General features: G+C 43.0%; 1 protein-coding gene across 2 annotated transcripts in view; it reads left to right on the forward strand.

Moving 5' to 3' along the window:
* The first annotated feature begins 5,835 nt into the window (after window positions 1-5,835).
* Window positions 5,836-25,114, forward strand: part of SLC43A2 (solute carrier family 43 member 2) — a 73,864-nt gene continuing 54,585 nt past the window's right edge. The window contains exons 1-7 of one of the 2 annotated variants that reach the window (XM_030222088.1): window positions 5,836-6,053; window positions 9,563-9,760; window positions 13,329-13,533; window positions 13,650-13,705; window positions 14,015-14,091; window positions 21,417-21,509; window positions 21,835-21,968. In XM_030222088.1, coding sequence (XP_030077948.1) covers window positions 9,586-9,760; window positions 13,329-13,533; window positions 13,650-13,705; window positions 14,015-14,091; window positions 21,417-21,509; window positions 21,835-21,968 — 740 coding nt within the window. In that variant the 5' untranslated portion in view covers window positions 5,836-6,053; window positions 9,563-9,585. The remainder of the gene's footprint in view (window positions 6,054-9,562; window positions 9,761-13,328; window positions 13,534-13,649; window positions 13,706-14,014; window positions 14,092-21,416; window positions 21,510-21,834; window positions 21,969-25,114) is intronic. The other variant, XM_030222089.1, reaches the window with a different exon arrangement.

The following is a 25,114-nucleotide window of genomic DNA, read 5'->3' on the forward strand; positions in this document are numbered from 1 at the left end:
AGGAAAAGGATATGAACAGTTTTAGGGTGAAGAGGTGGTCAAAGGAAGGAAGGAAGGAAGAGGGGATCTTTGAAGAACAGCATATTACATTTATTATTTTTTAAAGATGAATCTGCAGCTAATATATCCTAGTAAAATAAAAGTGTATTTTAAATGCACTTAGACATAAAAATTGAGACACCCTTTTATCAAGCCAAAACAAGCCCAATAGTAAACTATGGAACTTTGTAAGTTTAACTGATTCAAAAATTAGAGTTCTTTACTTATTGATTTTAAAACAAAATGTGCCTATTGCGTTGTATTTTTTTTATGTCAAAAATGCATTTTTATGTAAACGGAAGGAGAACAGTGTGGGACACAAAAGTTCATAAAGAGTTAATTATTTTCAGTAGGAGAAAAAAATCTCTTGCCTGCCTATTATGTTGATATACATTGTTTCATTATTGATAAAAATTATTACATATAATGGGCATTTGTTTAAAAATTTAATGCAGGTTATAGCTTTTTGAAACCATAAGAAAGTTGAACAATTAATTATTTATTTGTTGCATTTGTGTCCCACATTTTCCCACCTATTTGCAGGCTCAATGTGGCTTACATAGTACCGTCAAGGCGTTTGCCCAGTCGGTTGATAGCAATTAGGTATAATCTATGGCGCACATTTTCAAAGCAATTTGACTTACAAAGTTACATAGGTTTGGAAAATACGCCTCCATGTTGATTATGACTTTACTTGTTTGAGACTAATTTGGGTCCTATTGTTTTTTTACATCCGCTGAAAAGAATTCTAGGAGATGGAAAGAAGGAAATACATGTTAAATTTTGGATGTACTCTATAGAAGTTGATATTTACTTTTGCATTGTATGTATAGAAGCCTGTTCTGGGATATGCATGTGATAATATTTAAGTAACTCAATAATTATGGTATGGTTTGTGAACATGGTCCCTCATTAAAGAACAGACTTTTCAATACCAATTTCGGTATATATGAAAATATCAACTTTTAAAAAATGTTCAGACACATCCATCTACTTGATCCCATAATGTTACAGGATTCTATTATTCTGTCTCATTGTATTTTAAAAGATAATCAACCTTTAACATTAGTTTGCTTGGGCTACACATGTGGAACAAAAAATCCGTAATCCTCCACTTTGTCAGGCACTGCTTATCCAACCAGACAGTGATGGAACAAGGAAAGGAAGTTTGGTCCACTGAAAACTAACTCACAATATCCTGTTCCTTGGCTGAGCTATAGTTTTATCATGTTAAATATGCCACCATAGCAAGCCTTCCTGGTTCTGTTCCACTAATAAGTTACAAACTTAACTAGCTTTCTTGGAAGGATTATATAACCTTTGCATGCATTAATAGGATCATAAAAACAAAATTATTTCTGCAATATCACTATTCCACATGTACAGTTAAAAACAAACCTTTCAGAGTGCATAGTGTTCACATTGAGGTTATTTTATTATGAAAGAAAAAAATCAGAGTTTTCGGTTTTGGTATGGTTAGTGTCATTACTAGTAAAAAACATATATAAGAAAAACAATGTTCTGCATTCAGGGCTTATAGACCATTTTATTATGTTGAAACAAATGAGAGATCTGAATGAAACCAAACGTATTTTAATTATTTTTACTAATAATAACAGAATAATACATTTGTGTATCTAGAATGCAAACTTCTACATAACAAATTATGGGCCCTGTTTACTAAGCCGTGCTGTAGGCACTCTAACTTTTTAGTGCTCGCTAACACTAGAGACACCCATATATTCTTATGGTTGTCTCTAGCATTAACGCACGGTAGAAAGTTAGTGCGCTTATAGCGCAGCTTTGTAGACAGAACCCTATGTGAGGATGTGATTCCACGGAGAGAGTGGTGGATGCTTGGAATGCCCTCCCACGGGAGGTGGTGGAGATGAAAACGGTAACGGAATTCACACATGCGTGGGATAAACATAAAGGAATCCTGTTCAGAAGAAATGGATCCTCAGGAGCTTAGCCGAGATTGGATAACAGAGCCGGTAGTGGGAGGCGGGGCTGGTGGTTGGGAGGCGGGGATAGTGCTGGGCAGACTTGTACGGTCTGTGCCCTGAAAAAGACAGGTACAAATCAAGGTAAGGTATACACAAAAAAGTGGCACATTTCTTGGGCAGACTGGATGGACCATTCAGGTCTTTTTCTGTCGTCATCATCTACTATGTGTTCCAATGAAATTAGATTTTAATATTCATATATATTGCATCTTTAGATGTAGTACTGTATTTTATGGAAAAATGTAGAAAAATACAGAGAGTTTATTAGTGCTGTTTCTAACAAACACAATTGTTTTAAACTCTGTTTTACTGATTTTTAATGTTAATTCATAATACATATGTGCAACTGGGAAGCTTTCAAATAAATAGAAAAGCTGTAAATCTCCCTCCACCACCCAACACATATAGTCCATCCTAAACATTAGCTACTGGGTTTCTACAGGTATCTAGCAAAGCAACGTAATCGACAATACAGCACTGCAAATGACAAAGCAGGCTCTGGAGAACTGAAAAATAGCTCTTGCATTTAAGGTTCCTCCCCTTCACAAACCCCTTGAAAACTCAACAACTCTCCCCCTATCCTCTACTAACATAGAAAGCATGCAAAAACCAAGGAAGAAGAAGAAAGCAGGAGACAGGATGATCACATAAAAAAAAATTGAAGCAAATTTGGTTTGTCGCTATTTCCCACTCCACAGTCATCATCTAGTACACTCAAACAAAAGCATGCAAACCTATGAGCTGCTGCATCCTCATTGTCATTCTTTACTGTTGGTAGCATTTGTATTTAATCTCACTTCTATTTTCAAACATGCTGGCTTGTGCAGCATACGGATATACACAGAGGACGTGTTGGTGGTCAGAGTACAAATTTGTTCTACATTTTAAATCATTGTGTCATTTGGAGGGGCTGGCTATAGGGACTCCCTGTATCCATGCAGAGATGTTTTGACCTAGTAAAGGGCCACCAAAAAAGACATCACATTATGAGAATCAGGTACTTAACAATCAGACAATATTTCTAAGTACAATTAAAAAAAAACAGTAATTAGGTTGAAACTGGAATCATTTAACATCTTTTTTTCCCTGTGCCTACATCAAAAGAAAATAATGGCATGTGGGAAGTTGCTCCTTTTTGTTTTGTGCAATACAGTGGTATATTATGTTTCAATAATTTTTATTGATGAAATGCCAAACATACAATCAACACTCTCAGCACGTATCCAGTGTAAAACAAGTCAAGGTTAGTGCAAGCTAAATAACAAACTCTTCATCTCCTTTTTAACATTTCCCCTCCTCCCTCCCTCACCACCTCCCATCCCTTCCAGAATAACAACTATTTTGTGTGCTATACGTCAATCAAACATGTAAAATATTACAATACAGTCAGTTTCAGAAACTTTCAGTGGTTAAGGTAAATAAACATGGAGAACCTTGAATCTTATAGTTCTCTACCTTCCGTGACGTAATGTTGTGCTATTAACAATCCCTCCTTCCCCCCCCCTCTCTTCCCGTTCTTTGCAAAGGAAATGTGGTGGACATAAACATCTCTTTATCTCAGTCCGTGGGGGGGGGGGGGGGGGGTACATCTCTACTCCCATGCCTGTCTGTTAGTTTATGAAGAATTTGGCATTTAGCCGCGGAAACAGTGGTATATTATAAAAATGCACTTACAGTTTAGTATTATTATTATTACTACTACTATTACACAAATATGTATTGAATAATGAGGTAGGGGCTTCCTTCATGTAGAAGTTCTGTCCAGAGGCAGTCTAAATGAACCAACATTGTCCATTTCAGCACACTAGTAGCAGCCAAGTTCATACAAAGTTAATTATGTTCAATGGGAAATAAATATGTTGGCTGAGGCTGCTTGGTGTGTGAATATTCCATCACTGTTTCATTATTGATACCTAGTATTACCTATTAAGGGCATTTGCTGTAAACTTTGTTTTAATTCATTTTTCTAGTCCTTACATGCACATAGTTTTGCTTATTAAATCCAATGCTCAATCCTAAGGGTGGTTGAACAATTAGGTATAAACTGTGTTGTTTATTTTTACTTGTTTTAGACTGCTTTGGGTCCTGCTGGTCTGTACACCTGCTGTGTGGAATTTTGGAAGATGAAAATAAGGAAATAAAAATTAAATTTTGTATGCACTCTGTGGAAGTTGTTAACTTTTTCAATGTGATTGATGCATGTGATGGATGCCTGTTCTGGTGTGTGCACGCAATAATCTTTGAATAACTGCCTATACTTATGGCTATGATTTCTGAACATGTGGTATCATTAAAGGATAAACTTTTAAATGCCCAGCTGGGTATATATGCTAATCTCAACTTTATTAAATGTTACAGACAAAACCATCTATTTGCTCCCATTATTCTGTCTGTCTGTATTGTCAAATGTAAGCCACATTGAAACTGAGTTTGCTTGGGATGTGAGATAAAATGTAAAAAACCTAACAAAATTTTTTTTTATCCTACACCTTTTAAGGCACTGCCTATCCAGCTGGATGGTGATGGCACAATTGAAAACAAGTTTGGTCGCGTGAGGACTAACTCAAAATAACCTGTTCCTTAGCTGGGCCCTAGTATTAACATTTTGAAAATGAAATCATACCTTGCCTCTGTGGTTATGTTCCACTAATTTGTTAAACGATCAACTGGCTATCTTGAAAGTTTATATAACCTTTGGATGCATGACTAGGGACACAAACATACACTTATTTATTCAATATCACAATTCCTCCTGTACAGCCACATAACAAGCTTTTAGGGTGGCTAGTGGTCACAATTATCGAACAAATAGAGATAAGAGATTTCTGTTTTGGCACAGTATAAGTCATGACAAGAACAAAACATAAGAAAACCTATGGACTGCATTAGGGGCTTCTAGCCCATTTAGTTATGTTTAAGCAAAAGAGATCGGAATAAAATAAAACATGTATTTTTCTTTTGAGTTATAAAACAACTTGTCCCTGAAACATGCCTTAAAATAGAATAATCCATTTGTATATCTAAAATGTCAACGTCTACATGACAGATGAGATGAAGATGTGATCCCATGTGCCCCAATTAAAGGAGAGGTTTTTTTTTTAATTCCATCTTTATAACACCAGGCTTCCCAAGGCAGATTCCAACAACAATTAATCAGGAAACAGGATATCCTCAATGAAATTTGGCCATCTGTAGCCAACTGGATTATACAGATGTTATACAGATGGACCACGCATAACCAGTCCGTTATTTCTAATAATCTTTTGCTAGCGTTGTCAATTGCTATTGTTTTGGTGAACTAAATGCTCAGTCTATTGCAGGCAAGCTCCGCCTACTGGCTTTAGCCCATATAATAGTCTACATAGGAACAACCCGTGTCCTGTTTTATTCAACCTCCTTACCAAACACAACAAGGTAGAAACCGAACAAGTTTACTGCTGTCTCCTGTCATTAAACCTTGTTTAAACTTCGAGAAAAACAGATCCGATTCCTGCTAAGTCACGCCCCCTGTGACGTGACATTACCAAGAACCAGTCAAATTTACGTACACACGGGGGGAGCTCGCCCCTTTTAAGGTGGACGAGATTGTGCGCAAATAGGAGGGTCCGGGAGAATAATCAATAATCTCCAGCGTTAAATATCATCAACAGAGAAAACAAAAAAAAATTCGGAGGATATATGTAAAATATATATATATAAAATAACTTTTAAAGGTTTTCTTATCGAATCCGGGAACATCCCGAGGATCCCAGCCGCCGGGCGCGTGCACAAGTACCTGGCGTTGATTGGTTAGAAGCGGCTGGATACAGTTAGCGACCAATGACAGTGCACCGGTGTTTATCTCTCGGAGTTGAGAATAAAAGGCTGGAATAAAAAAGGGGAAGAGAGAAAGAAACAAACAGAGCTCTACTGGGACCGAGCGAGCCGGACGGGATCCGTAAGAGCAGGAGGAGTCCGCAGGACCGTAGTGCACCGGCACCAGTGACCCGTCCCGGTGAGAGCACACCGGCAAGAGAGCTCACGACGACCATAGCGATGGGGATGGAAAAGGATCTCCCGGGGATCGTAGTGATGAGAGGCAGAGGGGGCGCTAGGAGGTCCCGAAGTGACGGTGGGAATAGGATTCTCGGGGATTATAGTAATGGAGAAGATCTATTCCAAGAGGGAGATTATTGGCCAGTCCTGGATTTCTGTCAACCTCATCAGGGGGCATTATGGGACCTGCAGCACTTATTTCAATGAATAGAATCATGGACTACAAATGCTACACTGCTTTGGGATGTAAGTTTAAAACCAGGACTGGCCAAAACGTCTCCCTCCTGGAATGGGTAAATTGGCAGCTCTGGGGGTTGTAGTAGTGGAAGTGTTTCTTTTTTTTTGGGGGGGGGGGGGTCCTGGGGACTCTGGTGATGGGAGAAAAGGGTTTTTAGTGATGGTGGAAAGGGGAGAAGGGGGTTCCTGTAGATTCTATGGGAGAGGGGTTTCTCGTGATGGTTGGAAGGGGAACGGGGCTCATGTGGACTATAATGATGGGGGATGGGGATCTAGTGATTATGGGAAGGGGAGAGAGGGCTCCTTGAAATAGTAATTGTGGGGGGGGGGGGAGAGAAGTCTAATGTGGGTTGTAATGTTGTGAGAGAGCGGGGCTTTGGGGACTGTAATGATGGAGGAGGGGAAGAGAGCTCCTGGAGACAGAGAGGGATCCTCTAAAGTTGTGATAATGAGGTGGGATAGAGGTTTCCCTGGGGTCTATTGTGTTGGGGAGGGGTGTGTGAGGAGGCTTGGGGGACTATAATGATGGGGAGGGGGTCGGTGGGAGAAAGGTCTCCCAGAGGTTGTGAGGAGTAGTTTCTAGAGACTGTAATGGATAGGAGGGGGCAAAGGGTTCTCAGGATGGTGTTCAAGGAAGCCAGAACTTTTGGTAGGATATTAGGTATTCTAAGCAAACTTCAGCCTTGCACCTCGCTCAATTAAACTTTCAGGCCATAGCCTATCCCCTCCCAGATTTTGATAATTTAATTCAACAGTCATGATCACCCCAATGCCACCCATCTCGGAACGGTAGCATATTTTTAAGTATTGAATTTTGCGCCATGTGATGGCAATTTCCAAAAGCCATTTATGTGGATAAATGGGTTGGAAAATGAGGTAAGGTCCCTGCCAAAAAAGTAGATTCTGGCTAGTTTTTTTTGTGCGTTGCTGTCAGGCTCTATTGTTGTACCTTGGCTGCAGGTATCGTATGCCCCTCTCCCTTCCTGAATTTGCAGCCCTAGGCTATTGAATTTTGTGCTATGTGATGGCAATTTCCAAAAGCCATTTATGTGGATAAATGGGTTGAAAATGAGGTAAGGTCCCTGCCGAAAAAGTCGATTCTGACTAGTTTTTTTGAGTGCGTTGCTGTTAGGCTCTATTGTTTTACCTTGGCTGCAGGTATTGTATGCCCCCCTCCCTTCCTGAATTTGCAGCCCTAGGCTATTGAATTTTGTGCCATGTAATGGCAATTTCCAAAAGCCATTTATGTGGATACATGGACTATTTGGAAAATGAGGTAAAGTCCCTGCTGAAAAAGTAGGTTTTGACTAGTGAGTGTATTGCTTGGCTCTGTTGTTGTTGTACCTTGGCAAGTCAGCCTAATGGGAGCTGTGATGGGAGCTCCAGGGGCTGTAGTGATGGAGGATGAAGGAACGATGAGTATCTGGTCTTTCCAGCTGAGGTGGGGTGCTGAAACGGATAGTGGATTTTGCCTGATAGGAATGGGGTGCTGAAAAATGCATGTTAAGGATAGGATGCCAGAATGGGTGGCAGGTTCTCCCTGGTTGGAATTTTGATACTGCATGGGTGCTGGGTCCTCACAGGTTCAGGTGGTCTGTTGAAATGGGTGCTGTGTAGTGTCTCTAGGCTCGTTGGTCCAGTAGCAGCAGACGCCGGAGTCCGTGCAATTTCAGTTTTCTCCTGCACTTCTCCTTAGAATCACAAGTGAAAGCTGCTTGAACCCGTCCCCGGTTGTGAATGCCAGAGCAGCAGAAAGGCCGGTGACATCCTAAGGGGTAAAGGAGGTAGTGACGCAGAGCTCAAGCTCGCGCAACCTCACGTGCACTATTTTCGCTGCTGCAGTCTCTTGCGCCGGCTGGTTTAAACCAGCTTCCAGTGACGCTGATTAGGTTTGTGTTCTTTTTATCCTAGCAACCAAACCAATAGCCAGTGATAAACGAAGCTTTCCTGTCCATCAGCCAACCATTGCGAAGTGGGCAGGGCCCCCGCATGGCTGCCTGCTCTGGTTATTGGCTTGGAGCTTGCTAACCCGGAAGGGACACATTGAGGGGCATAATCGAACGCGAACACCCATCTCCGAGGACGGATACGCGAAAGGGCGGGACAGACCATATTTTCGAAAAAGATGGGCGTCCATCTTTTGTTTCGATAATACGGTTTGTGCTGGGCAAATGCATCGGATTTAGGCGGATTTGAGCTGGGCGGTATCGGTTTTCAGCGATAATGGAAACCGAAGGCGCCCAGCTCAAAAACAAACAAATCCAAGGCATTTGGTCGTGGGAGGGGCCAGGATTCGTACTGCACTGGTCCCCCTCACATGCCAGGACACCAACTGGGCACCCTAGGGGGCACTTCTAAAAAGTAAAAAAAAAAAAAATTAAAATACCTCCCAAGTCCATAGCTCCCTTACCTTGGGTGCTGAGCCCCCCAAATCCCCCCCCCCCCAAAACTCACCTCAACTCTACACCATTACCATAGCACTTATGGCTGAAGGGGGGCACCTAGATGTGGGTACAGTGGGTTTTGGGGGCGGTTTGGAGGGCTCCCATTTACCAGCACAAGTGTAACAGGTAGGCGGGGGGTGGGACTGGGTCCACCTGCCTGAAGTCACTGCACCCACTAACAACTGCTCCAGGGAACTGCATACTGCTGTGATGGAGCTGGGTATGACATTTGAGGCTGGCATACAGGCTGGCAAAAAAAGTTTTTAAAGTTCTTTTATTTTGGTGGGAGGGGGTTAGTGACCACTGGGGGAGTCAGGGGAGGTCATCCCCGATTCCCTCCGGTGGTCATCTGGGCAGTTTGGACACTTTTTGGGGACTTGTTCATGAAAAAAAAGGATCCAGAAAAAGTGACCCAAATTCTCGCTTCTGGCGCCCTTCTTTTTTCCATTATCGGCCGAGCGCACCCATCTCTCCTCAGCCGATAAACACGCCCCAGTCCTGCCTTCACCACGCCTCCGACACACCCCCGTCAACTTTGTTCGTTCCCGCGACAGACTGCAGTTGGAGGCGCCCAAAATCGGCTTTCGATTATACCGATTTGGGTGCCCATTGGAGAAAGGTGCCCATCTCCCGATTTGGGCCGAAATATGGGCGTCTTTCTGTTTCAAAAATAAGCTGGATTGTGTGTGCGAGTTGCCGGGAACTCGCAAAAAAGCTGATGCTGCAGGTGCATCCCAAAGCTGACGCTTTGTATGCAGTCTAGCGGTGTTTACCTGAATTTTCTTTTTTCTGTCTTCTTAGGTTCCAGAGGCAGCTGTCTTAACATGGCTCCTACGCTTGCCACGGCGCATCGGCGCCGTTGGTGGATGGCTTGTACAGCTGTTGTTGAGAACCTGCTCTTCTCTGCTGTGCTGCTGGGCTGGGGATCTCTTCTCATCATGCTTAAGTCGGAGGGATTTTACTCCTATCTGTGCAATTATCCAGAGGACCAGAATATAGGTGAAGGAAATTACCGAATGGAGTCATTGCTTTGCAGAAGTTTGTTTCACAGGGGGGGGGGGGGCTGGCAGTGGGATTTGAATGGGTAAAGCATTTGGATATACTACCTTTCTGTAGTACAGCCAAGTGCTTCCTCTGACCCTAGTTTTTTTTTACTAGGGAGGGTTATGTGACTTACTCAAGAGCCACAGTAAAAATCGAACCTGTGGGTTATGGTTGGATGGAGGGGGGGGGGGTCTAATGGAACGTGGGTGCTTAGAATGCATGGGCCAAGATTTATAGCTTAGAAACATGGGGTGTGATGCAGTGGTCATCTGTAATCTCTGCTTGCCCCCCCACCCAATCCCTGAGCCTAGCGTCCTTTGCAGCTCATCCTTGAAGGCCACAAACCGGGTAGGTTAACTTGTATACTTTGGTTGCTCTGAGAAACCAAATTTAGGTTAAGGTACACAGAAGTGTCTCATGAGTATTTATTGAAATAATCATGAAAACCAAACCTGTGTGTGTCCTTTGAGACAGAGTTGCATATTCCACTGCTAGAAAGAGATGCTGGCAGTGCACAGGATTCCTGCCTTCTTCCTTGTGCAACCCACTACCATTATGTGGTTTTACATACTTCTTGAGGTACGAAGGGAAATGGGACTTGATATACCGCCTTTCTGTGGCTTTTGCAACTACATTCAAAGCGGTTTACATAGTATATTCAGGTACTTATTTGTACCGGGGGCAATGGAGGGTTAGGTGACTTGCCCAGAGTCACAAGGAGCTGCAGTGGGAATTGAACTCTGTTCCCCAGAATCAAAGTCCACTGCACTAACCACTAGGCTACTCCTAGTGGTTAGTGCAGTGGACACCCTTCAGTATTTTTATACATCGGTTAGACTCCCCTCCCCACCTCTAGCTTACGTTCATATTGCCTGATGATCTAATGGTCTTTGGGACAGGAGTGATGCCTACTTGCTTCTGCTCATGCAGCCTCAAAGTGGGTACTGTGACCTCTAGCAGCAGTCTCCTGTTACATTAGGAAATAACTTTTCATGATGAGGGTGGAGAATGCTCTCCCTGCAGAGGTGGTGGGGAAAAAACATAGATGGCATTCGAAAATGTGTGGTATAAAAAAATACAGAGGATTCTAATATATTTTATTTAGATTTTGCTCACACCTTTTTCAGTAGTAGCTCAAAGTGAGTTACATTCAGGTACTCTGGATATTTCTCTGTCCCAGGAGGGCTCGCAATCGAAGTTTGTACCTGAGGCAATGGAGGGTTAAGTGACTTGCCCAAGATCACAAGGAGCAGCAGTGGGATTTGAACTGGCCATGCTCTAACCACTGGGCCACTCCTCCAAAGAGGATGAAACCAAAGCAAAACTCAGAATAACCTTAGCACTTTAAACAGAGTATTAAGAGTGTATTCTGCACAGGTCGACTTGTATGGCTTGCTGGGCAGACTGGATGGACCATATAAGTTTCTATCTGTCGTCATTTACTGTTACTATGGGACTGTCCTGTTTGAGATTTTCTCGGATGTTAACAGTGGAAGCAGTTATTTAGGGCTGTAAACATGATTTGTAGTAAAACGCAAAACCATGTACATGCTGTCTCAGATTGCAGCTCTTGCTGGGTAGGCTGTGGACATGGATACTTTCAGTGCACATTGGCCTTTATTGCTGCCAGATACTGCTGAAGATATATGTAAGTTTGTGGGACTCAGCAGAAAATGTTGGGAGTTCTGATATCTTGTTCCAAGAAACACCCTTTGTTCCTAATAGTAATCTGATGAAGAAAGCTCACCTCAGCAGCCCTACAGCTGCACTTTGTACAACAAGTAAATCTTTGACTAAGTGTCAAGGATGTAGCTCCCTTCTGGAGCCTCGGTAGCTTCTCAGGTTGAAAAGACTTGAGGTTCTGTGCAGAGTTTTTGGAAATCTGTAGGACGGCTTCTCTGGTTCATATACAGGAAAACTGGTAGTGCCCTTTAGCTCCAACCATATCAAGGCTGCCTTTGTAGCTTATTGAATGCTGTTTGCCAACACTTTTCCAGATCATTAAACAACTCCAGTTTTTTGCCTTAAGTAATCAATGCAGCTGTCGCAGCTCCTGCTCAGTTCCCTTACAAGAATTCAGAGCCTTTCTAGTAAGTTCTGATGTGCATGGTCAGGATTTATTTTGAAACTGGGTCATTCAGTTGCCAATATCCACTATCTTATCTTCAGATTGCTGAGAGCTGTTGCTTCCAAAATAAATTTATTTATTGGGATTTATTAACCACCTTCATGAACAGATTCACCCGAGGTGGTATACAGCAGGTCTAGTTTAACATAAAACTTACAATTTTGTTAACCTGTTCGGCTACAAATGAGTGTATAGTAATGTAGTCCCAAAGGGAACTGAGTCTTTTACTGAATAAAAGTGTTTAATATCTCAATACTTTATATGATATAATTTGTAATAAAACAATATATAAAAACAAAAATTGACTAAAATTAATTGGGAACATTTTTTTAACAATATACATGGAGTTTAAAGACTGAGTGGGCAGTGCTTCTGCAACTTTGTCATTTTGTGTTCTGTTTTTTTTTTTGGTTTTTTTTTTTAATTTAAGGGCACATGTCCTGTGTATAGACTTTCATCGGAGAGGAGCAGGGAGAGGGGGCATGTGACCTTGTAAATTACAGTGTATTCTCACATATCTATATAATAATCACATGTCTCATCGATATTGCTAGAAATGTGTTAAAAGAAAAATGTTAGTTCCAAATATGTAATACTAGCCGTTAAGCCCGTAAAAATGGGCGAGTATTGCAACCCTCCTCTTTCCCTTGGCCTCCCCCCTCCCTCCATGTCCAGCAACCCTCCTCTCTGCCCTGCTCTCACCCCATGTCCAGCAGCCATGCCCTCTCTCCAGCTACCCTCCTCGCCACCGCTCCCTCCCTCCTCCGTGCCGGGCCCCCTGCACTGACCTGACAGTGCCTCTCACCTCTATGTGAAAGCGCTACAGGCAGCAGCAGATCGCTCTGCTGCTGCCTGCAGCGCTTCCACATGGAGGTGAGAAGCGCTGTTAGGTCAGTGCAGGGGGCCCGATGCGGAGGGGGCGGGAGCGGCGGGGGGAGGGTGGAGGTTGGTTCGCGCGATGTTCGTTTCCAGGTGGCATCCGACTCTTTTTCCCTCTCTGTTCCGCCCTCTGATGTCATGACGCGAGGGCGGGACAGAGAGGGAAGTCTGTACTGCGCATTTGCAGGTGAGTCGGTCACTTGCCATTTATATGTTTGATACTGCCACTTTAAGATTCATGGTTAGTGTGTATGGGTATAAGAAGGGGCAGAAGTAGTATAAAGGACAATAATTACCTGCTATTATCTATTGCCTTTTGATGTTTGTTATTTTATGTCTTATTCTCAAATTGTAATTGTTCTTCTTGCACTACAGACTTTGTAAGCCACTTTGAGCCTGCGGTCAGTGGGAAAATGTGGGATATAAATAACCTGGGGCCTGTTTCAGTGACAGGGAGTGCGAGAGGTTCTGGAGCTTCCTTGATAAAATCTTTCTTTGTCTTTGTCCTCTATTTAGAAAATTCCACCAACAGCTCTGGCCCAAGTAATGAGACACAGGGCGAAACAATGCAGAAAGTAAACGGCTGGCTCATTTGCAAACAGCAGGATGAGATGCTGAACCTGGCTTTTACCATTGGCTCTTTTCTGCTCAGCGCAATCACCTTGCCTCTGGGGATCATCATGGATAAATATGGACCCCGTAAGCTACGGCTGCTTGGCAGGTAAGTTTCATCCATCATCACTTCTTACCCATGCTATGGAGAAAAGGCCCCTGCAGTGCAGGTGGCTTCCTTGAAGCCCACACTGTGTTTCTCTAACGCTCCCAATTCTCTTTTAGTGCCTGCTTTGCTGTGTCCTGTTTAATGATAGCGCATGGAGCAAGTAATCCTGACTGTGAGTATCACTGCGCTTGCTAACGAATACACTCATTACACATTCAAATTAACGTGGTCTTAGGAGAAGCTTCCCGCTTTTGCCTTTGCCAAGGTTGGCAAATGTTTTTCATGTCTTTAATGAACAGCATATTGACCAGGCAGTCCTCTTTCATGCTGCATTAACTGGGTGTGTTAAAGCCTCTTTCATTGTAATGACCAGGACTGCTATTTGCGCCCTTCTGGTACTTTATATTTTCTAGGGGAGGGGAGGTATTGGTCTCTCTGTTGCTCTATAGCAATTGTGATTCTTTTTTCTTTCCCATTCTAGCTCTGTCTGTGCTGATTTTCATTGCTCTGGCATTGAACGGTTTTGGTGGAATGTGCATGACATTCACTTCACTAACGGTGAGTAAAAACAGCCCTTCCTTTTCTTGCTACCCATCTTCTTTGCTCCCAGGCCTTCACCTTTCTCTTGCTCCTTTTGTCAGTGTTTATCAGTTTGTATACTACAAGACCTGTCGTTTCTTTCTTTACAACATCCGTAAAATCCGCCCCTTTCTTTCCAAGCACTCTACCAAAACCCTCATCCACACCCTTGTCACCTCTCGTTTAGACTACTGCAATCTGCTTCTTGCTGGCCTCCCACTTAGTCACCTCTCCCCTCTCCAGTCGGTTCAAAACTCTGCTGCCCGTCTCATCTTCCGCCAGGGTCGCTTTACTCATACTACCCCTCTCCTCAAGACCCTTCACTGGCTCCCTATCCGTTTTCGCATCCTGTTCAAACTTCTTCTACTAACCTATAAATGTACTCACTCTGCTGCTTCCCAGTATCTCTCCAAACTCGTCCTTCCCTACACCCCTTCCCGTGCACTCCGCTCCATGGATAAATCCTTCTTATCTGTTCCCTTCTCCACTACTGCCAACTCCAGACTTCGCGCCTTCTGTCTCGCTGCACCCTACGCCTGGAATAAACTTCCTGAGCCCCTACGTCTTGCCCCATCCTTGGCCACCTTTAAATCTAGACTGAAAGCCCACCTCTTTAACATTGCTTTTGACTCGTAACCACTCGCCTCCACCTACCCTCCTCTCTTCCTTCCTGTTCACATTAATTGATTTGATTTGCTTACTTTATTTGTCTATTAGATTGTAAGCTCTTTGAGCAGGGACTGTCTTTCTTCTATGTTTGTGCAGCGCTGTGTATGCCTTGTAGCGCTATAGAAATGCTAAATAGTAGTAGTAGTAGTAGTTTTCTCATCTCTTATTTCTTTTCTAGGCACATAACTGCCAAAATTCAACCTAAGCACTATTCTGTCAATACCCCATAACTTACATAGTGCATAATTGCAAAGAGGGGCAGAGTATGGGCAGGGCTCAAACTTGCGTAACTTACAGTATTCTATAAGTTATGCACATAACTGCAGTACTTGGGTGCTAGCACTAACCCTAGATCTGTGGCTGGCGTAAGTGCTCACATGTGGTGTGCCCTGCTGCAGACAACTGCACTACAAGCTGATAAGTGATTTTTGGGTTCTTTTTATTTATTTATTTATTTTACTGTTTGGCTGTAGTTTTTGCTTTCAGATCTCTGCTAACTTTCTTTATATGTACCTGTTATTTTTGAGTTTGTTGGATTTCTAATTTCCATCTTTCTTCACTGCTTTTCTTGCTGGGAAAATAAGACTTTCAGACTGTCCTTTCTGCACTGAAAAACTGTTTTGACATATGTTTTCAATAACATTCATAGGTAGAAGAGAGGCTCTCAGTCCAGATAAAAGGTTACCGGCCTTGGACCAATTAACTTTCACCCAATCTTTAAAGCTGGCCCATTATGTATATAGTGGAGGAGTGGCCTAGTGGTTAGGGTGGTGGACTTTGGTCCTGAGGAACTGAGTTCGATTCCCGGCACAGGCAGCTCCTTGTGACTCTGGGCAAGTCACTTAACCCTCCATTGCCCCATGTAAGCCGCATTGAGCCTGCCATGAGTGGGAAAGCGTGGGGTACAAATGTAACAACAACATATATGTGTATATATAACATATTTTCTTGCCATCTTCACCAGGCCAGTCCAGAACTTGTGGATTGTGCCCATCAATCAGGGGATGGAGGCAGAACAAAAGAAGTCCTGTGTGCTTCACCCAATAAGGGTACTGTGTAGCGTTAGATATTATTATTTTTTTTGTCTACAGTGAAGGGCAGACCATGCAACTCCTGGACTGTTAGTAAAGCTGGACCTAGTTGGAGAAAAGGGCATCAGCTGAGCAGAGCGGTACCTCATTTGACGTTTAAGCTCAAGAAGAGGAGATATAGCAACTTTAACTTGATCTGGAACAGGGGTGATATTTGAAGTAGTCTGATTTCTTCTCTCCTCTCTCCCTTTGTCTCCCGTGTTCACTGCTGTCTTCTTCTTTCCCCTGAAAGGGGTTTAAATAATTGGATATCAGATGAGCTCTGCTGCATTTGTTCCAGGCTACACTAGTGGTTGGCTAAAAAAAAAGGTTGGAGTGTGCACCAGTACTGTGAGAAAAGATTCTCCTTTCTTTGGCTAGCCCAGAGGAAGCACAAGGTAGAGGCCAAGTGTTTGGGCCAGCAGCAGCACTTCTTTGAGAGCACTAGGCTGAGGAACTGGTTTTTCCTATTGGCCCGGCCCACGTACCTGAGGTAATTTTTCAGCTTATATTTCAGGATATAGGCCTCAGTGGAAAAGGATAATGCATGGGAGTCTGGGCCCTCTCCCCTGGTTTCTTGTTCTTCAGCCACAGTTTCTAACATTTAACTCTAAAGCCAAGATGAGCCTTGAGCAAATGTACTTTTTGTTGTGCAGTTGTATGTGAGGTCTTCCACCAACACCACAAGTAGTGGGGGCATCTTTTCATGTGGCTAGCCTCTGGGAGCTTGGATTGCAGCAGCCTTCCTTTGCCGACAGAAGCAGTGTCCTGAATAGTATTGAGGCTACAGCCATGGGCTCACTTAGTAACCTACACAACCGAGGTGATTCTTGAGGCCAGTGGCGTAGCTAGGGTAGTTGACACCCGGGGCCGGTCATTTTTTAACACACCCCCCCCCCACTCCCCCAAATCCATTACTAGGCATACCGAGAATACAAAACACTCGGGACCTATAGAGCAATTCTACCATACCATAAGCAGTAATTTGTACGAGTCACACAAGGAAAAGGAAAGCATCTTAAACACTACAGTGAGCACTAGAACGTTTTTAAATTTTTTTTTTATTTTAGTTATATTTGTACCCCGTGCTTTCCCACTCATGGCAGGCTCAATGTGGCTTATTTGTACCTGGGGCAATGGAGGGTTAAGTGACTTGCCCAGAGTCATCAATTCACCTATTGTAAAACGAAAACAGACAGATTAGTACAGATCGTGGATCCTGCACAGTCAATGCCAACCAAAAGCCACGTCTTTTTCACAAACAGATACACCCTAATTGACTATAGAATAAGTAATCATAAACTTTCTATTTAGACAAAAATTAAACTGAACCCCCGATGCCAGACTCTGCATACAATGCAACACCACAGAAACAGAAAATGTCCCCTAGTACTGTGCAAAATATAAAGACAGCAGATGTAATTTTGAAAAAACTAACAAATACCAATCACCACTTTACAAATTAACAAATAGAAATAAAAGAAATACAGAAAATAAAATACCATTTTATTGGACTAATAATACATTTAGCTTCCAGAGGCCAAAATCTCCTTCCTCAGGTCAATACCCAACTTCCACCCCCAATTCTGTTCTGACTTAAATACCAACCTCCCATCCTTCTCTTTCCATCTCTCCTTAATTTTATCCCTCCTTACCCTTTCTTCCAAATTACACTATCCTATCCTTTCTACCCTCTTTTATCCTAGTCATATATTATCTAGCTCAACTTATCATACACTACTAAGCCCAACTTTACATTGTTTTACTACTGTTCTATTAAAATTCTATTACCTTTGTATTTCAAATTACTATGTAAGCCGCATTGAGCCTGCATTGTGTGGGAAAGCGCGGGGTACAAATGTTGTAATAATAGTAATACAGTATAGTGCTGTTACAGTATCCTGACCAGAGGAAGGGGGTTTTGTTCTCCGAATGTTAGTCAAAATGTATTAAAATTAGTCCAATAAAAAGATTACCTTATTTACATGTTCTATTTATAACATTTATTAACACAGCTACAATACTATATCCTAAAGCAAAATAATAAAAATATATATTTTATTTATAGTTTGTTGTCTTTTGGTTTCTGCTTTCCTTATCTTCTTTTCACTGTCTTCCTTCCATCCAGCATCTGTCTTCGCTCTCTCTCTGCCCCTTCCATCCACCATTTGTCCCAGTCTGCCCTCTTTCGCGCTCCCCCCTTCCATCCAGGGTCTGTCCCCTCTCTCTCTGCCCCCAGTTCCAGCCCCAGGCATGGACCCATTTTCCCTCCTGCCACCACCCTGCCTTTAAAAAAAAAATCCATGCAGCGCCTCGCGTCTGCCCTGTGTGTGCTGTGAAAGCAGAAAATCGCCTTGCTGGCATCGGGCCTTTCCTCGCTGTGTCCCGCCCTCTTCTGAGGTAACTTCCTATTTCCTCGAGGGCGGGACACAGGACATAGGTGGAGTCTCCGATAAAACTGAGAATCTGGGCCAGAGGGACTGAAGGAAAGCAAATTAGCAGGTAATAGGGGATGAAGGAGGAGAAGTAGAGCCAGGCAACAGTTTTGTCAGTGTTTAGAATAAGTTGATGCTTTAGTAACCAATGAGCAACGGCAAGACAGGTCTGTAGAGGAGTAATAGAAAGGGAGAATGGATTAGTAGGATAGAGAAGGAGAATGTCATCTGCATAAAAATAAGTTGAAATTCCAAAAGATTGAATTAGGGCTGCTAGGGGACTCAAAAACAAATTAAATAGAAGTGGGGAGAGAATCAACCCTTGAGGGATGATGACTAAGTTCCAACAGTTTTCATAGACAGAACCATTCCAGGGGAACAGGGTCTCTGTTCCAGTGAATAGTAGTATTCCTAGCTGGAATTATTCTGGAAGCAGATTTTTTATCTTGCCCTTAACTGTTAAGTGACAGTGCAGTACTAATGTTCTAATTCTTGTGTGCATGATCCATCAGGGCCAAGGCAAAGCCCTCTTGGATAATTTGAGGAAGTAAAATCTTGTTCAAGAAAGATGTTGGAATCCTAAGGAATACTTAGAGGAATCCTAGGAATATCTTGGAAGAATCCAAGTCTTAATGATCTTGAGGTGAGCAAAAACCTTTGGCACAATTTGTGCCTAAGCAAGAATGGTAGATTATACAGGTTATACATTTTTAAATAAATTACAAAAAAAAAAATAGGTTGCAGGAAGGGTGAAGGTACAAACTGGCCCATTACAGATATTTCCACCATTTCTGGTTTTCAGTCATGCCAGTCATCCTTTTCGAATGGTGGCAGAGCAGGCAAATGAAGTCTCCAAGATTACAAGGACTCTTCCCCCCCCCCCCCCCCACCCCCCCCAATTTTGTATGTATTTGATTTTCAAAAATAACATTTGTGTGAAAACAAATCAATGAGGAAGGTATTCATAAAACAGGATATAGTTTGCTTATGGCTAAGGTTTACTGTGAGCATGAGATGGGAGTAAGAAGGCAATATATACTGAGTGTAAATAATTAGTTCTGTTGAAAATGGAGGGGTCTTTTAAGAAGTTAAAATTACAGTAAAGTATTGTATTTTTCGCTAAGCCTGTGCTCTGCCCTGAGCTAGACATTTTTTTGCCGACTCCACTGTCCTTACTGCCTTCTCCTTGTACCCTTACCTACTGGTTATTCTCCACCAGCTCTCCTTTTCCCTTTAGCTCTGTAGGGTTTGTGTGAATGATTATTTCTCTATCTTAATTGTAGTTCCTTTTTCATATTTTGTTGTTGTTACTTCTTAGAATTGTTCACCACCTTGGCTTGCCTGTTAGGTAAAGCGGTATAGAAAGTTGAAACTGCTTCCATCCAGAATCATCTGGAGAACCAGAATGTATTCCTATTGCTTCAAAATTGAAAACTTAACCAGTAATAGCAACAATGCAGCCTGGACTGTTTAGCAGCCTTGTAACTCGAGAAGCTTTTCTACTTGTTTTGAGCTGTCACATTTTTTTTTTCAGCTGAGGGGGGTGGGGGTATTCGGGTCTGGGCAATTGCTGACAAAGCATTTAATGACAGCACATTTTATTTGCTGAGAGAAATTCAGAGTGCATCCATTTTGGGACAACTGGTTGTTTTGACCCAGTGCTCTTTGATGTTTTAAAGATATGGCGGCCTGAAGACTACACTTCTTTCAGTCTCTTGATTGTATGGTCAATCCTTCCTAGAGTGTGCTAAATGTTAAGAAGCCCATATATAACGCACTCTAAATTTTAGTAAGTTTTCTTTTGGAACACTCCCTGAACTCAATTTAACTCTGCCTTTGACTGCTTCTGCACCACATGGAGCCTCGATCATGGGGCTAGATGCAGCTGCTGGAATCAGTGGGAGCATCCATAAATTTAGTCTTCTGCTTTGATACATCCTATAGGTTCTGGATTGGGTCTACTGAAGTTGCTAAGAAAGGAGAAATTAGGTCTTAATTTTATTTCCTTTAATCCCACCATACCAGTCTAGAGGCTTTCCCTAATATATTTCCAGTTATCCTACCACTTTAGTATACTTTTAATATTGCTCTTTTCACTGTTTTATTAATGGTCAAACTGTGTTCAGTTTTCTCTGACAGTTTAACTTTTCAGATTTTTCTCTGTCAAGCACAACCCCCTGATTCTAGACTGGTCTGGTGGGACTAAAGGAAAGAATACTAACAGATAAGACCAGGGCTTTTTTTGAGGGGGTACTTGGGGGTACTGAGTACCGGCACCTTTTCCATTGTTTGCTAAAATTGACCCACAGTCTCCAAGTTTTAATGAAAGAGCTCAGGCTCTACACACCAATTCTGTTTTGTCATAGATTCTATGACTAGTTGCAGGTGGCCTGGCTATTATGGGGTGGGTCCCTCAGTGATTACCCCACTCCTGAAGGGTGGCCTAGTTATTTGAGTACCGGCATCTCTTTTGCTAGAAAAATAACACTGGATAAGACAGTTTCTCCATATAGATAAATTTGTGTGTGTTGTATACCTTATCTATTGTAACCTCTCCCCCCCCCCCCCCAAAAAAAAAAAAAAAAAAACCTCTAATATAAAATCAACTTATGTGTAGATAGTATTTCTGTGTTATAAGTGCAGGGCTTTTTTTGAGGGGGTACTCGGGGGTACTGAGTACCGGCACCTTTTCCAGTGTCTGCTAAAATTGACCCATGGACCACAAGTTTTAATGAAAGAGCTCAGGCTCAAGACACCAATTCTGCCTTGTCATAGGTTCTGTGACTGGTTGCAGGGGGCCTGGCTATTGTGGAGTGAGTCCCTCAGTGATCACCCCACCCCTGAAGGGTGGCCTGGCATTTGAGTACCGGCACCTTTTTTGCTAGAAAAATTGCACTGTATAAGTGTAAAGTGTATCTATAATACATTCTGTTTTTTATACTACATCAGTTCCTTTACTAAATAGAGAAGCTTTTTTTGTTTTGTTTTGTTAAATGTGTATTAGGATACCATAAGCTTGGAACAGTAGAAATACATAGTTGGAGAAGACAAAGGAAGTAAATGTTAATGCCAGAGGAGTGTAAGAAAGAACAGCAAAATCCTTAGCTATTTTCTTTTTCCCCTCTTTCAGCTGCCCAACATGTTTGGTGACCTTCGTTCCACATTTATAGCACTAATGATTGGCTCTTATGCCTCTTCTGCTGTCACGTTTCCTGGTATTAAGGTGAGGTTTGAATCTTTGAATTGTATACATATCTCCTGCTGTTACATTATAATTGCTGACACTGCATATGTATGCTTTAACATGCAGTCGTAATGCATTAACTCTCGATGCATCTTATTCTATGTATCTCTTCTCGCCTCCTTTTTATGGCAAACTCATTCTTCCTTCCTTCTTTTTCTTGTATGTATGTTATCTTCATTTCCGTTCTTCTGTTCCCCTTCCCTCCTTCGTAGCACATTCTTCTGCTTACTTCTCTTGCCTGTACCTCAGTGTTGTGGCAGGCTGATATCCAAGGCTGACCGTTATTCCCTTTGCTGCTTTGCAGGTTATCTATGACTTTGGGGCCCCTTTCATAACCATCCTGATTGTCTGGGCTGCCTGTGCAGGGCTAGTTTTCTTCAACTGTTTTTTCAATTGGCCACTGGAACCCTTCCCAGGACCTGAGGACATGGACTACACGTATGTGATGGTTATATTTTTTTTTTCCTCAGAGGAAGGAATTAGCTTTTATAGGTACTAGTAACTTGAAAGTCAGTTTATCAAGAAAGTAATCTAATCTTTTTACTCCTTTTGCTCACCTTCCAGCTTTCACCTTTATGTATTTATTACACTACAGCATTTCATGGAGAAAGGTAGTTAATCAAGCATGTTCAAAACTGCACAATGTTGTACTACAAAGAACTTAGTGATTATTAGCCATGTGTCACGAGTTGCCTAGCCACCTGCCTGGGGTGACCCCGCGGCCACTTTGAGAGTCAGCTCGGGTCCGCCTGCATCTGCCTCTTGTGCTGTACACTAGCACCCTCCTCCCTCTGACTGGGTCACAACCACCTCTGGGCGAGTCTTTCGCTCTCTAATTTATCCCCAGTGATTTTTTTTTTTTTTTTAAAATTCTTTATTGTAATATGAAGTCAACCATAAACCATACTTCAGTATTTACAAAGAACAGACAGTATCCTCCAGCATTAAAATCCAAACATGTAAACCATACCCTATAGCACTGCATAATTGAACTTCATAACTTTTTGTTTCCCCCTGCCCCTCCCTTCTAATCCCAGCACTTATCCTGAATTGCCTGTTTCAAGACCCTGTTTTGAGAACAAGGAGAGCGCCCTTCTCCAAATATCTCGGTACTGCCGCTTGCCCAGAGACACAGCACCTTTGTATGCTTGTAGCACCCAATTCGCCATTTCACTTATGCTGGCCTTCCACGTGCCCAAAGGTGGAGGTTCTGCAGCAACCCAAACTTGCAAAATGCATTTTTTGATTAATATCATTGCTAACAAAATAAATGTTCTCTGCGCCGCCCCCAACCCCTGCTCTTTAAGTGAATCCCTACACCCCATTAATGTGACTGAATACCTCCACTCCAATGTACGTTGCAAGATGTCCTCAAGGGCACTCAGTGCCCCAGACCATAGACCATGCAAAGAGGGACATTCCATAAATGAGTGTACAAATGTACCCACTCCCTGCCCACACTTATTACAAGTTGCATCATCCCACATCCCTACTTTCTTAACCCTCTCTTTAGTGATGTGGACTCGGTAAAGAATTCTATACTGTATGTCTTGTAAAGAAGCATTTGGGGTTAATGTGTGTAGGTTTCCAAAGACTGCTCCTAAGCGGTCCACTGAAATTTCCTCTACCACATCCTGGCTCCACAGTTCCGCCAGCCCGACAAGATGCTGCCCTTTCAGATTGTCCCTGATCACTTTACTCCACCGTGCGAGCCCATTACTGCGGGACGGCATCTAAAAATATTTGATCTAATGTGGTAAAACGTGTCACTACTCGACTCCTTCGTTCTGCACTCAAAACATAATCCCGCACCTGTAGATATGCAAAGAATTGACAACCCGGAATCTGCAACTTGTTTTTAACCGTTTCAAAAGTGGGAAACGCATCTTCCCCCTCCTTCCTGAATTGGCCTATGAATCTACATCCCTTCTCTCGCCATGTTTGAAAAACCGACACTCCCTCTCCTGCAGGAAAGGCCAGGTTCCCCACTAGTGGCATAAAAGGGCTAACCCCTGTAACCACTCCACCCTGTCCTCTCCACCACCGCCAGGCCCTCTGCAAGGCCGCCACATATGGGTTCTCCACTATCTTTCTAGCCCCTTGCACTGCCCAAGATTCTAAGACAGTAAACGGGTCATTTGGCCTACACCAGCTCTCCCAAAAACCCGACATTGCATAAAAGCCCTCTCCGGATGTCAATTCATGAATCCACCGCAGCAGCGCTGCCACTTTATATATGCGCAGGTCTGGTAATCTGAGACCTCCCTGTCGTCTCTCACGAGTAAGCTTCCCAAATGCTATCTGAGGTCGCTTGGCATGCCATATAAACGTGCTAACCACGCTGCGATACAAATTTTCTTCTCTTTTCCGCACCCACAAGGGGGAGCATTTGCAAAGGATATAAAAGCTTGGGCAACACCACCATTTTGACCAAAGCAATTTGCCCCAAAAAATTCAAAGGCAGATCAATCCAGTTACGACACAACTTTTTCGTCTCTTCCAATCTATCTTTCACATTCCTCTTATACACCCAGGACTGATCTGCCCCCAAATATATTCCTAGATACTTAATCCCTCCCACTGCCCATTTTAAGGGGAAATCCCCCAACGCTGTGCTGGCACACGGTTCGCTGATGGGCAACTCCTCTGACTTGCTAAAATTGATGCTGAGGCCCGCGAACTCCCCAAATCTCTTAATAATATTCATAGTTATTGGAAGAGTGCGCGTCGCCTCGCTCAACAACAGCAACATATCGTCTGCATATAAATTTATTCTATACTCTTCACCCCCCACTATTACGCCTTTCAACTCAGCGTCCTGTCTTATTCTGGCTGCCAGCGGTTCCAAAGACAGAATAAACAGCAGTGGGGATAACGGGCAGCCCTGCCTGGTCCCTCCCTTTAACGGGAAGGTCTCAGTGAGAGCATCGTTGATAATAATTTGAGCAGTTGGGTTACTATACAGAGCCTGAATCCATTCCAGAAAACCGCCCTGGATGCCGAAACGCCTCAATATCCAAAACGGATATTTCCATACCACCTTATCAAAGGCTTTCTCGGCATCCAGGCTGGCCAGCAATGCATCTCCTGCTCGCCCCCGCCCCTCATACAGAGCTCGACCCACTTTCAGGATATTAGCCGACGTGAATCTGCCTCTTACGAATCCCACCTGGTCTGAATGGACCAGGCACGGGATTACACGTCCCAACCTCTCTGCAAGCACTGCTGCTAGTAGTTTGACATCTTGATTCAACAACGAAATCAGTCTATAAGAACCTACCAGCTCTTCATCTTTCCCCGGCTTCGGGAGTACCACAATGTGAGCATGATTTAAAACTGGGCCCATAATGCCCGTATCCTTTACTTCATCACACATGGCTATGAAAGGAGATATGAGCAAATCTTGCAAAATTTTGTAATATTCCACCCCCAGCCCATGTGGGCCTGGCGCTTTAGCCAACTTCAACCGCTTAATGGCCTGTTGAACCTCCTCCCCCCGAAACGGCTCACTCAGCATTCGCTGTTGATCCACTGTCAGAGTGGGAAGGTCCACCCCAGCCAGAAAGTCCCTACACTGATCCTCC

The sequence above is a fragment of the Microcaecilia unicolor genome, chromosome 13 (genome assembly GCF_901765095.1).
Source record: "Microcaecilia unicolor chromosome 13, aMicUni1.1, whole genome shotgun sequence".
NCBI lineage: Eukaryota > Metazoa > Chordata > Amphibia > Gymnophiona > Siphonopidae > Microcaecilia > Microcaecilia unicolor.